Source organism: Schistocerca cancellata, chromosome 5, assembly GCF_023864275.1.
Source record: "Schistocerca cancellata isolate TAMUIC-IGC-003103 chromosome 5, iqSchCanc2.1, whole genome shotgun sequence".
NCBI lineage: Eukaryota > Metazoa > Arthropoda > Insecta > Orthoptera > Acrididae > Schistocerca > Schistocerca cancellata.
In genome coordinates, this window is record NC_064630.1 from 75866358 (window position 1) to 75879961 (window position 13604).

General features: G+C 38.4%; 1 protein-coding gene across 1 annotated transcript in view; it reads right to left on the reverse strand.

Moving 5' to 3' along the window:
- LOC126187531 (uncharacterized) overlaps window positions 1-13604 on the reverse strand; it is a 144463-nt gene that overhangs the window by 130458 nt on the left and 401 nt on the right. The window contains exons 2-5 of the mRNA XM_049928673.1: window positions 10433-10497; window positions 4616-6289; window positions 2034-2225; window positions 1785-1932 (exon numbers count right to left, since the gene is read on the reverse strand). Of these exons, the coding sequence (XP_049784630.1) occupies window positions 1785-1932; window positions 2034-2225; window positions 4616-5960 (1685 nt within the window). The 5' untranslated portion in view covers window positions 5961-6289; window positions 10433-10497. The remainder of the gene's footprint in view (window positions 1-1784; window positions 1933-2033; window positions 2226-4615; window positions 6290-10432; window positions 10498-13604) is intronic.

Below are 13604 nucleotides of genomic sequence, written 5' to 3' on the forward strand. Positions count from 1 at the left end.
AGTGTATTACCTTGATGAAACACGGGTGAATCAGAATCATTCTATGAATACCTGCAGTAAAATGGGTGATGATGCTTGCTCTTCTTCTCATTTGGTTCCTGGTGTGTGTGTGTGTGTGTGTGTGTGTGTGTGTGTGTGTGTGTGTGTGTGTGTGTGTGTGTGTGTGTGTGTGTGTGTGTGTGGGGGGGGGGGGGGGGGGGGGGGGGGGGGGGCGGCATATAAGATAACAGACACTGAAAGGCTTAGGCTTACAGCAATAGACAGCATCCCTTTCATTGTGGGCACACTGTGTGTCATGCTGAAAAGTTTCAAAAATATACTTTCACAGGAAGGTAAAGATGGATAAATGTCTTTAACATATCATCGTAAATTTACAATCAGATGGTTCGGACATGGACTCAGATAGTCAGATGGTACTACGATGTAGACTGAAGCAAAGTAATGATCTTTCTTGGTTTTAAAGACGCATGGTTTAAAAACTTTGTCAACATATTAACTGCATACACTGCACATGAGAACTTCCTAACTTTTATTGATTAGGAATGAGTAGCCTGTGAAGTATTCAAATTATAATGTTCAACACTTTGTCCAAGGAAAAGTTAAGCTTTTCCAGCTTACAGTATCACTTGTGAGAATGCGGGTGGATAAATTCATCAAACACCCCAGTATTTTGACACGTAAACCCCTGCCATTTTCATAGCACAAATTGGAAAATGCCTAAAAATGAAAAAAGGGGGGGGGGGGGGGTTACCTGTTGAGATATCGGTGGTTTTCGGCGTTATCTGTCAGCATTCTGTTGAGTTATTCATAGAATATGGTTAATTGTTATCTTGTTCAATGGATCATAAATGCATTCTCCCACTGTAATGAACAAGTTAGTTTAAACTCATAATGCCTGTTGACACCGAAAAATGTGATATCATACTGACAATTTTTATGATAGTCTTTTGCTCTAGTGTGTGCTACCAGTGATTCTTTTTTACACATAGTGGTTTACACTGAACAGCAATGAAACACACCTACATAAGCACATCGTACACATTGAAAAAAATTATATGGAGCAGAAGCAGTTGTCGAACAAATATAATGATTTCAGTTTGAGTTTGTAGTTTATTTTGTTACTTATTGCATTTTTACTTATAATACAGTCCAAATTGCAATAAATGGCAATTATTTTCAATGAGTCATTAGACAATTTTCTTTTTGAGAAAAATTGCTCGACATCTTCACAAAGCTGTATCAGCTGTTCTCGCCTTCTGATGTCACACAGACTAATTGTAAAGCAGTGGATACAACCTCAAGACTCAGAAGTAAGATTTCTCTCATGTAGACGAATGATCGAAAACTGTTTTAAAATGCATTATTCCCTCATAGATTTGAACGTAGAATACGATGTACCGAAGGCAAATGAACCTGATTGTTGTCCACATCAACACAGTTCAGCAACACAGACTTCGTCTACATCTCTGTGCCACAGCGCATGTACGAACCTCATCCCCCCAATGCCTTCTTATCGCCCCGCCTCTATGCGTGGAAGTGCCATATTATTTGAAGCAGACTGTAGACCAGTCAGTTCAATGTAGGATATTGTCTTTCTGTATGTCTACTAACTTTTTGATACTAACAGCTGTCACACTATAGTGTACACAGAAAAGTTACTGCAAACGTCATTAATGCTCACTACTTGCAAAGTATGTATAGTGCCTTAAGTTTTTTAACTGTCAAATTAAATCAAAATAATGTGACTCATTTACAATTGCATTAAATGTGGAAGGGTGTCATACCTGGGTGGAAAGGCCTTCTCAAAATTAAGGGGTTCGAGCTGGTTACATCTGCCCAGTACCATGTCCCTTGCAGAAACTAGTCCTCGAGTCGCAACTTCAGGAGCCAGTTCATTTTCGTCTTCCTCTATTATTACGGAGACGGTAAAATCTATTATTTGGGAAAAATGTAAAACACAAACCCACAGATTAATATCACTTTGCACACAAAGTTGTGTACACTTGCTCAAATATCAGAACTGGCAGACATACCTGAAACGGATACAGATCTTTTATCAGACACTGGCAATGATCCATTTGAATTATTACTTCCTCGTGTCCGCCTTTCTGGAATTACCACATGCGAAAGCCTCCTGCACAGACTGGACCTCCTGCTGGGATTACGATATGACAGTTCTGCATTTTTTCCACAGTACAGACTCGTGCTGTGGGCCAAATTTTGCCCTGCAGAAAGATTGTATGAATGACAGACTAGTCAACTAATATATTAAATACTGTACTCTATTGTTGTTATGCAACTGGTAAATCAGTACACAAAACTGGCCATGACTAATAAGAGTTAAAGTAATTTCTGAAATTGGATTTGCAAAAGTGTTAAGGGTCAACATCAATCAACACTAAGCACAGAATGACCCAACCACAATGACAAATTCAAGAATTTCTGACAAATATAAAACACATGCCTATGTGTGTTGTGTACGCAAGGGGTGTTCTGGAAGACACTGCTTACTAACAAGGCCATAAATAAAACTGGTAATACTTCATCATAAAATGCAGGGACATATATAAACTAAAACAAGTCAAGCACTTATACTAGAGCCGCCAAAAGGACGTCCCCAACAGCCGGCAGCTATGTTGCCAATGCTGCTATTATGCCATGTCTATGAATGTAAATTGAAGAGCTGTTGCAATGCCGTACTACTGAAGCACGGAAAACCACTGAAAACCTTGGAGAAATTTAACACCCTTTCTCTGTAATTAAAAAGAATTTAACGTTTGGAAATGTATGTTGAGAGAAAGATTACAATATTTTCACTATTTAAATACATATTTTAATGCACTGGTTAATCTCTTACTTGTTATCACAAGGAAGAGGATAGAGAACCACAGTCTTTAATGCGATTTACTTGCATGTCTGGATGAACAGGTATTGCAGACAATAGACAGTCATCCAAAATTACTTTGAAATAAATTCGCCAAACACGAATAACTTGGCTTCAGCTGTGTTAGGTACAGATGCACTACCTATTGGTGACATATGAAAATAGTAGAACATCTATACCTAACACAGCTGCAACTAAGTTATTCGCACTCAGCAAATTTATTTCAAAGTCAATGAGAGCGTATTCGTTAGCCACATCTCCTATGTCACAATCACTATCTTCCCTCCTGCTTCTGCTGTTGCTGATATCATCTTTTCTAAGATGTGCTAAGAGTGTATGACCACACTGTTCCGTGTTGTGGGAGTAATATTGCCCAATGTCTTACTTTAAAACTTTCATTTCTGTCGGGAGAGGGAACCCAATTTCAATTGAGTTCACACAACTTCCATTGCACTGAAATGTCAATGATATTGTAGAAGACAACACACTACGACCATTTTCTTCTGCAATTTTGTCAATGACGTAAGAGATTATATGACATACGCCCTCATTATTTCCAGCATTTCTGACTCTTCCATTTCCCTATCAAATGAAGCTATATTGTTGTTTTCTAGCCAATCCAATGTGACATTCTTCCTGCTTCTGCATGTAGGTTCTTCATTTAACTGAAAGGAGTGTTATGGTCCACAATCTGATCTTATAGTGCAGTTATTTTCTTTGTTTGGCAGCAAAGGGTGTATGAAACACTTTAAAATTCATTGTCACCATTTTTCCTCTAAAATCCTCAGATTCTTTTAATGTAAACAACGAAGCATTTAGAATAAACCCACTGATTGTTCCAGTCGAGTTGGCCAACTGCCTTTTGCAACTGATGCTTTGATTGTTTCTTATGCAGTGTCATCAATCCTTGCAATCAGCCTGGAATGATCACGGGTTACCCATGCATCATCCAACCATACGATTTCTTAACATTTGCATTTGGATACTTCCCTCAGAAAGCAGCATATTCTGGCAATGATATCCTTCCATCCACGCAGAATTCTTCTTCCACAAAATGTTTTCCATCGAATCCCTATCTTCTTTACTATCACTCAATGCTTGGTTTTTCCTCAGAAAAACAACTGACTATCTCATGTTAAGACCAGGAGCTTCTTCCGGGAGAGAGATTCTTTCCGTGTTTAACAGTTCTACGTGTGTTGCCGAAGACCATTCTCTTGAAAATTCCCGAGTTCTGCCTTCTGGCAGCACATACTCCAATTTTTCCTGGAGTAGAAAGAGTGGCAGTACTTCTCCAGCACATTTCTCCCTCATTATTTTCTTCATAGAGTTCATTCTAATTTTCAGAGCTTCAACTACTCATTTGACAACTTTCAACAAAGATGTAAGAGGGCCAACATTATCTTTCTTTCTCAGAATATCACTGTATATTACACATAGGTTTCCGAGACTGAATATTTAAGGTAACAACCTACTTTCCTGGGCTCGAGGTAGAAATTAACAAGCGCTCCATGTGTGTGAAATGCGAGGGACGCTCTTTCAGCGGCTTGACTATGGCAATCTTATTTCAACGATCACTACAAATACTTGGGAAAGTTTAGAAATACAAACATTTATGTGATAAATCAAAAAATTTCTGAAGACAGGCTTACGAGGAAGTATAGTATTTTCAATTTCAGTTGAGGGGTACACAAAACATGACTACATATCTTTACAATGTTACTCTGAACGTACCTTTACAATAGCTCAATTCGTGGCTGTCAGCAGCTCGATATAAAACATCGGACACATTCTCTGATTCTTCTTCTTGACGAGTTGCCTGTGACAACATGTTAGTTGTACACATATCTTTGTTTGACGGTATGCATGTCTCAATTTGTGAAGGGGATGATAACACTGCAGCCCTTGAACTACGAGCAGACTTCCGAGTTATTCTGCTGCACCGATTTACTTCAGGATCAACTGGCATTAAATTTTTAATTGCAGTAGCTCTAAAAGAGCCACCATTGTCAAATTCTGCCTCTAATGACTTACTTCTATTAGCACACAATTCATTTACTACATTATCACAGTCTGAACTCTGTACTGAAGTAATTATTGAATCTGATAGTCCTGCATGTACTGGACTGGTGAGATTAAGTGTATTGCTAACCTGTGAAGATAAGTTAATGATGTTACCTATTGACTTCCTATCCACATTACTGTTACCTTTGATTTCCACTGAAGATACCAAGTGGCTGAACTCTGCTTTTCTTACATGTAAATTAAATGAATGTGCATCATTTGACATGAGTGACCTATGGTACTCATGAGAATTGTTTGTAATAACAGAGTCTGAAGACAAATTTCTACTTGAGGCACTTTCGTCAGGGAAGTTCAAATGGTTCTTTTGAACTACAGTTCCACATTGAAATGCAACCATATTAGTTTCAATCTCATCCAAAGAAGAGAACATGTCAGGACTTTCACAAGTCATTGCAAATTGAAGTTGGCCAAACTCTGGTCTATCCCAAGTTGTGCTGTCACCATTGCTTCCACTTTCATTGTGCTGGGAACCGCTAACTAGTGGCACCAAGTAACTCTCACGATGTTGATGACTAGAACGTGTTTGATATCTGTTCTCAATTCTCTTATGTTTAATTCTGACTGACGAAGGTATGCTTTCGTCAATATTACAATTGCTTTTACCTTTATTATACACACTGTCACTACCAGATCTTTTATTAGAATCATGAACACTTATAAATTCCTGAACTCCAATAGATTTCTCACGTACACCCTGACTCTCACTAGTTCCCTTAGATCTTGTGAAAATTGGCGAAAGGAAATCATCAGAACTTCGAGTGTTATCAACTTTGTCACGTCCATTCTTTGTTTTCTTATTCCTTTTATGTTTTATTTTGATTGATGAATAGAAGCTTTCATCAGGATTAAATGAGTTATCAGTATTATTAGGCCCTTCATTTTCACTTGCCGTAGTTCTCCTCAATCTCATTCTCATTCCTGAAATATTTCCAGAAGAATCTTGATGTGTAATTTTGTAATCAATGTTCTCATTTTCAATACTATTTCTAGTCATTTTTGCAATCTGGGAGAAGGGACTATCCTCACATTTACACTGTTCTACAATTTTGTTACAAAGACATTCAGTAATATGTGCACGCGATTCAAGAAATCTGACCACATTGTATCCATCAGTGTCATCTGCATCACACGGGAGCGGTGAAGGTGAAAAGGTGGAATTAGAGGCAGCCAAAATATTTCTGCCATCTCTCTTCAGATCATTATTGTTGTTCCTTCGTTTATTACGAACTGAAACTGCTGGGAAAACAGGTGAAATCAAAATTGGAGTACTTGTTCTGTTACTTCCCTTGTCTATTGGTAGACAATGCAAAGGTGAAAGTAGCACTGAAAAGCAAATAAATAAATTAATCAAATATATTGCTCAAAATACAGACTACTGTTTTTACAACAAATTAAATTATATAATTTCTTAATATGAAGCAGTAAAAATAACATTAACAGTAAAACACGACTCCAAAAATATTTTATTAAAAATTTAACATAAAACAAATTAAATTGAAATCAACTTTCAAATTACACCATAGCCTACTATACTGTCATAATATGCAATGTTAATGAACCAGAAACAAGGAAAGTGCACAAAGATGGTAATTTTACATTAATTTTTATTTTGGAAGTCCATCCTGCATTAGTGAAAAATTTCTTTGGTCTCCTTTTTTTTTACTAAAATGTCCATCTTTCGTGAACTTACTAATGTGGGATTGCTCCAATCTGATATGTCAAAAATCTACCCTAAAATTTTGCCTACAGAAAGGACTCATACAAAGAAATTCACTGTCCAAATTTTAGGTGCTAAGGCACATTGCAAGTATTTAAAAAAGTATTTGTCACGTGAAAAACTGCTTGAAGTAGTAATTTGTACAGCCCTTCTGCCTAGATGGGAATCGGCAAACAAGCAGTTGTGGCCATTACAAGAATGTAGAACCATGTAGTATGAAGTCTAAACTGCGTGCACACAAATTTTAAGCACTTACGCCACACCATTGTCTCTCACATCATTAACGTTTGGAATAACTTGCAGATCATATTGTCAGCTAAGCTGCTGCAAATGTGAGTATTGCATAAGTGACTAGCAGAGGAAAGAAAATCAATGCAGTTTATGATGGTATACTACAGATGCTTCCATCATTTGCGACTAATTTGTTGACATTAAACATTTTATAATAATTCCTGGAGCACAGTTCTTATGATAATTTTTGAATAATGTATATTTCAGAAACAATGAAACATTTCCTTGTTTATTCCCTGTGGTTGTCACAAGAATAGAAAGTGTGCACTGGATGACAAAAATCAATATCTTCCTTACACCAGGCAAATGTCACAAAACAAAACTCAGTGCTTACTAATTTTATTTAGACAGAATTGGGATTGAGTAAGAAAGTCATGACCATGTTCTGTACATTGTGCTGCCTACCAGGTGTACATGTCCAAATTATGAGGGTTGCCCAGAAAGTAATGCACCACATTTTTTTCTCATGCAAAAACAATGCTCTGAATGTGAAACATTACGTATGTATTATGTGAAGTCTCCTGGGTGAGCGTGCCAAGTTTCCATCACTTCCGACAGATAGTGAAGCTGCAGGACAGTTTGTACATTACAAACAACGTACTGTCATTTAATTTCTCACTGCAAAGAAAAACTGTGGGGAATATTCACAAACACTTGTTCAAAGTCTACAAAGCATCTGCTGTCAACAGAAGTACAGTTAGCTGTTGGCCACAGAGGGTGAGGTCATCAGAAGGCAGTCTAGGTAACCACCCATGGCTGTCACACCTAACATGTTGCACTGAGCTGCTGATGTCATTCGCGAAGAGTGACGCATTATGACTCGGCAGCTGGTGCTGCATCTGTCAATCAGCAAACGAAGTGTGGATGCAATTATCCAAACACTCAGATATCCAGAAGTGTGTGCAAAATGGATCCCGTGGTGTCTAGCAGTGGATCAAATTGCACAGAAAAAACATTAGTCTTTATTTGACGCAACATTTTGAAGCTTAGGTGAAGCCATCTTGTCCCGGACTGACAGGTGACGAAACCTGGGTTCATCATTTTGAGTCCACGGGGGAGGGGGCAGTTGCTGGAATGGCGCCATTCCCACTCCCCACAGAAGAAAAATTCAAAGCAACTGCTTCCACCAGCAAGGTCATAATCACTGTGTTCTGAGACTGTGAAGGTGTGATTCTCATTGATGTGATGCCAAGAGTTGGTACCATTAATTCATAAGCATATGTCAACACATTAACAAAACTCAAAGACTCACTTCCAGTGACTGGCACCACAGCAACCCAGGAGATGTTTTGCAGCAACACGATAATACTCAGCCCCACACAAGTCTGAGGACAGCTGAACACATTGCAAAACAGGGTTGAACAGTGCTACCCCATCCACCCTACAGCCCTGACCTAGCCCCCTCAGACTTCCACTTGTTTGGGCCATTAAACGATGCTATTCGTGGAAGACATTTTGAGGATGATGAGGCTGTGATTCATACAGTTAAGCACTGGCTCTGCCACCAGGACAAGGACTGGTACTGAAGGGGCATAAAAGCCCTTGTTTCGCAGTGGAAGAAGGCCATAAAATCGGATTGAAATTATGTGGAAAAATACGGTGCGTGGCTAAAACACCATTCTTTTGTGATTATAATTCTCATTATGTTCAATAAATAATTGTTGAAGGAAAAAATGTGGTACATTACTTTCTGGAAAACCCTTGTAACAAAATGTGCTGACGCAAAGTGACAATGCACAAATGACTGAAGTTTAACAATACTGTTCCAATGGTAAACCTGAAAGTACAAAGAGCTATTGGAATTTATGTTGTCCAACAATTTTCTAGAAACTGCTTTCTTCTGTCAAACAACTACTTTATGGAGAGGCTGAACCGCACTATTAGTTCCGGGTGGAATCCAAATTATATTAACAGTCCTTTCATCACCACCACCACCACCACCACCACCACCACCACCATCCCAAAGATGGAGATGTCATGCCCAGGTCAAAACTCCGACAAAAACAATGCATTGTTTTCTGAAAATGGGAAGAAGACGTTTCAGACGTAATATTGATCAAATTATTCTCTCCCATTTTTCCAGATTTTACCACAATTACACGATATTTGCCATTGAACAGCCAGTGCCTGTGGATTCAAATCACTACCCTCTGCCTAATATCACTTCTAACAACAATGAGCTTGCAATTAACATTCCAATCAATTTCTGTGAAGGCAAGCTGATTTCACAGCCTGAAAATGTTATTCATAACATCAACAGCTTCAATCCACATAAACCCTCTCATTAAGGCTCATTACACCATGAAAGATCTTTGACAAAGTTCTTTTATAAATGCTTGTTGGTCAAATCTTTGAAAGTAAATTCTATGTGTGCTTTTATAAAAGATTTCTTTCATCAAAGATCTTTGACAAAAAACTGAGCAACGTACTCACTTTCATAAAAGGTTGCAATTGTATGCTTGGCACTTCATTTCCTTTACCCCTTTCACCTATAAAATAATGATCGAAAGTATTTCGTGTGTGGGTACCATCACAATGGTTATCGAAAAATATGAAGAATATGGAATTCTTCATAATGCAAAGCATGCTGACAAAAAAAACCGCAACAAGTTGTTAGAATCTTATGAAGAAAAACTTTTGCAATCAGCTGCATTTGAAGTGGCTGCACTGTGGAAAATGAAATAAAGAAATTAAATGGACTAAAAAGTCAGCATTTGGTAGGAAAGTTGAAAACAATTATGCGGAAATGGCAATTATAAATTTATTACTAAAATCCAGTGTTACTGGTACCCATTAATGGGATTCCTTGAGACAACACATGCCAATGAGTTGTCTAATAATTTTGATTTTATGCATTTTATTGCTTACAGGATATGACAGAAGAGGCCAACGAAAGCTCATTAATTACCTAAATGGAAGAAGGAAACTATCAACTCTCTTTTGTGATGTGAAAATTCAAGTGTTGTTAATAAAGTGTAATTTTTCTAGGAGCGGCGAACGGAGGACATGGTGTAAGTAGTACGATAAAAAAGCACTAATACGTAAGACAAGCAATATATTAATACACAACAATAAAATGAAAAATTAACACTGGCAAAAAATCCAGGAACAATTACATTTTTCATGTGCATATGCAAATTAATAAAAATTCAGGTTCTATTCTTCACATTTCACACACAAAGTTGAATCCATCATCTATGCCTCCAATTATGTCTTAAAGATTCATCTACCACAAGTTTGAAACACTACATCCACATTATGAGTTGTTTTAGATGAAATCTGAATCTCTCTCAGTATATTCTTCGGAAGCAGCAGAAAGTAGTGATAAACAATTTCGTCTCCCCCCCCCCCCCCCTTACAAATCCAAAATATTACGGACAGCATTAATTCTTGTTAGGATAACACTTGAGCTACAAGAAAGAAAGCACATATACATATATTTTAACTTTGGATCTCACCTGAGTCAATGTGTTCAACCTGATGTTTCACACCACTCAACGAATTTTTGTCGACCAATGGTTTCCTGTAAACACGAACACAGAATTTAGGAAGGATGAAGCTAGGACGACAAAAGAAATTTTATGTCCAAGAGGCTTACATCATAACATATCATATTCACACTTTTTTTTCTGCACTTTTAAAAACATCTCACTGTGTTTTATTCATGTAGAGATCTAGGATTCACATGAATCTTCACTATTTGTAGGCTACACCAGAGTACTTACTTGTGGTCAATGTATGAATGTGTGGTGTCTGTTCTGACATGTCCAAAGAAGCAGTCACCACACATTCATAATTTGCTAGACCTAGCTGGGCAGTGAATCCACCTCCTTCAGTGAGAATGCACAAATACATCCGACCTCCTGGCAAACTCACAATCAGAAGAGGTCATAGGGAGGAAATGGACAATGGCTGCGGATAGGTGGTGCTTGATGGGAGTGTGGACCGGCCGTGAGGCAAGCTGAGATAGTCTGTGCAGCTGCGATAACACTGTGTCCCAGATGGCGCAGTGGTTACCGCACCTGCCTAGTAAGCAAGAGATCCTGGCTTCAAATCCCAGTCAAGTTCCCATTTTCACTTGTCTCAGCCGATTCTGCTTAATGTCCTAATGCAGCTGACAGCAGTGTCACTCCACTCCCTGTCCTCCCCTCCCCTTTCCTTTCTCCCCCCCCCCCCCTCTCTCCACTTTCAATTTACATTTTTGTCAATGACGTATTTCAATTTCAGGCTGTTTTTCAAACTACATTATTTCTCTTAACCCTTCATCGAGTGCAATAGGCCTGATAGGCGCAGCTGAAATGTTTTTGTTCCCCTCTCCCCAAATAGTCGGCATGGGATGTCCCCGCCTTTGGTACCTTCTTATCTTGAGGTGCTGTTTACAACGCTCCACTAGCTTTTGCACAACCTTCGGGAAGAGCAGAAAATGTCCTCTCAAGCTCAGTGCGCTCGAATACATCTCACTTACAGAGGTGTGTAGTTTTGGTTCTTTTCAACCAGAGTTGTTATTTTACTCGCTTGATGGATGAGTAATGTGAATTGCTTGTGAAAATGTAGAGTACAGTGAGCTAAGCCTTTCAGGTACATTGTGCCTGAATAATGTTGTTATACTTGTGTTCTCTCTTTTACACGCCATATTTTCCACAGACATGGCTCATAATTATTACGACTTGTCTAATCCACGTCACCTTGAAGAAATACAGGATTTGCTGAAGTGTGATGACAATAAAGACCCCATGCTATCTGAGGATCTCGGTGAGGAGACATTTATTCACAAGACGAGGTAGAAGAATGTGAATGCAATTCTGTAACAGAGCAGGATGGTGAGAATACTGCTGACAATGAAAAAGAGAGAACAAAACGAACTTAATTTGGGAAGAAATAAGAAGACCATGGCAGCCAAAAAGCCACCCGGGAAGGCACATCATGTGGAATCAGACATCACCAACACCCACCTCCCTGGAGTCATAGCAAATGCTAAGAACACTAAAAGTGCAGTTGAATACTGGAATAAAAATATGCAAATCAATACACTGACACTATCACTGGTTGTTTCCAGAGAGAGAGAGAGAGAGAGAGAGAGAGAGAGAGAGAATCAGTTCCACAGATGTAATTGAACTAAAAGCATTTATTGGTTTGTTGTACCTAGGGAATTGTCGAAGCCTGGAGGAACTTTGGGGACCTAAGGTCTTTGCGCTGAATAATAGTCTCTTGATAAAACTCAGACAGTTTACGACTGTTACCTTGATTTCATTTTGATGACTGAACTATCAGAGACCAACGAAAAGAATATGGCTGGCTAGCTCTTGTTTGTGACTTTTTGAAACATTTGTGGAAAATTGTCCGAAGATCTATTGTCCTACGCTTCCTGGTTTTCGTGGAAGGTGTGTTTTTCAGCAGTACACACTCTCAAAACCAAACAAATATTGAATAAAACTTTTTGCTCTTGTTGCGGCTAAAATGATACACACTGTAAACATGGAGATCTATGTTGCACTACAGCCTGCAGGTCCTTTCTGTCAGCAACAAACCAACTGAAGTTGTCAAGAGAATGACTAAATCTGTATTTGGATGCAGTCGAAATATCACTGCTGATAGTTGATTTTCTGATTTTTGACCTCACTGGCTATTTGAACACAAAAAGCTGTCTTATTTGAACCTGCCACAAAAAATAGAAGACAATTGCCATCAGATTTTGTTGATGTAAAACAGAAGACACAATACTGCAGAATGTTTGGCATTAATGATGGGAAGGTTTTGGTTTCCTACACACCACACAAGAACAACAATGTGATTCTTGTATCTTCGTTTCACAATGACAATGTCACTGATCCTTAATCTGGAGAGAACAATAAACCAAATACAGTCACACACTAAAATTCAACAAAAGATGTTGATACCACAGATCATATGCATGCTACTTAACAGTGTGAGCAGAGAAACAAAGTACTAGCCAATGATTATTTTTTTCACACCCTGCTGAATGTGGGTGGTATCAACTTCCAAGTTACTTTCCTTGGAAATCAACTGAAGAAACTACATAGAGGAGTGTACCTAAAACTAATGGAACATCAAATTGTTCTTAGAGAGCTATGCAGAAGTAGTAAGAAGAAGATTGGAATGACCTCCGGTTTGCAAAGGCGACTCAAAAGATTAATCCCCACAAAAGACAGAGAAATCACCACCTCTCACATACAAAAAAACGTAGATGCATCACTTGCACTATAGAAATATGTCACAGAAGAATGTCAAACTACAAATGTAAAAACTGCCACAATGCAATCTGTTTATTCCATGCAAACATGGTCTGCCAACTTTGCTTCTCTGCCCCCCCCCCCCCCCCCCCAATGTATATCTTCCAGTAATCCTAAGTGAGTGGGAAAGGCACCAGCACCAAAATAGTGTCTTGAAATGGGACATTTTTTACATAAATTTACTGTTCACTAAAATTTATGTACTGAAAACTAACTGTTCGGTGGTGGATTTAAAATTTCAGTCATTTATATTTTATTCCTTTGTTTTTTTAGCCTCATGTTCTGCTTCGGCAGATTCCCATGAAAGCCACTAGTTACGTTTAGGTTACTTAAGTTGAAAATATGAGATAATAGCCAATTTCAAAACCTTTGTCCTTCA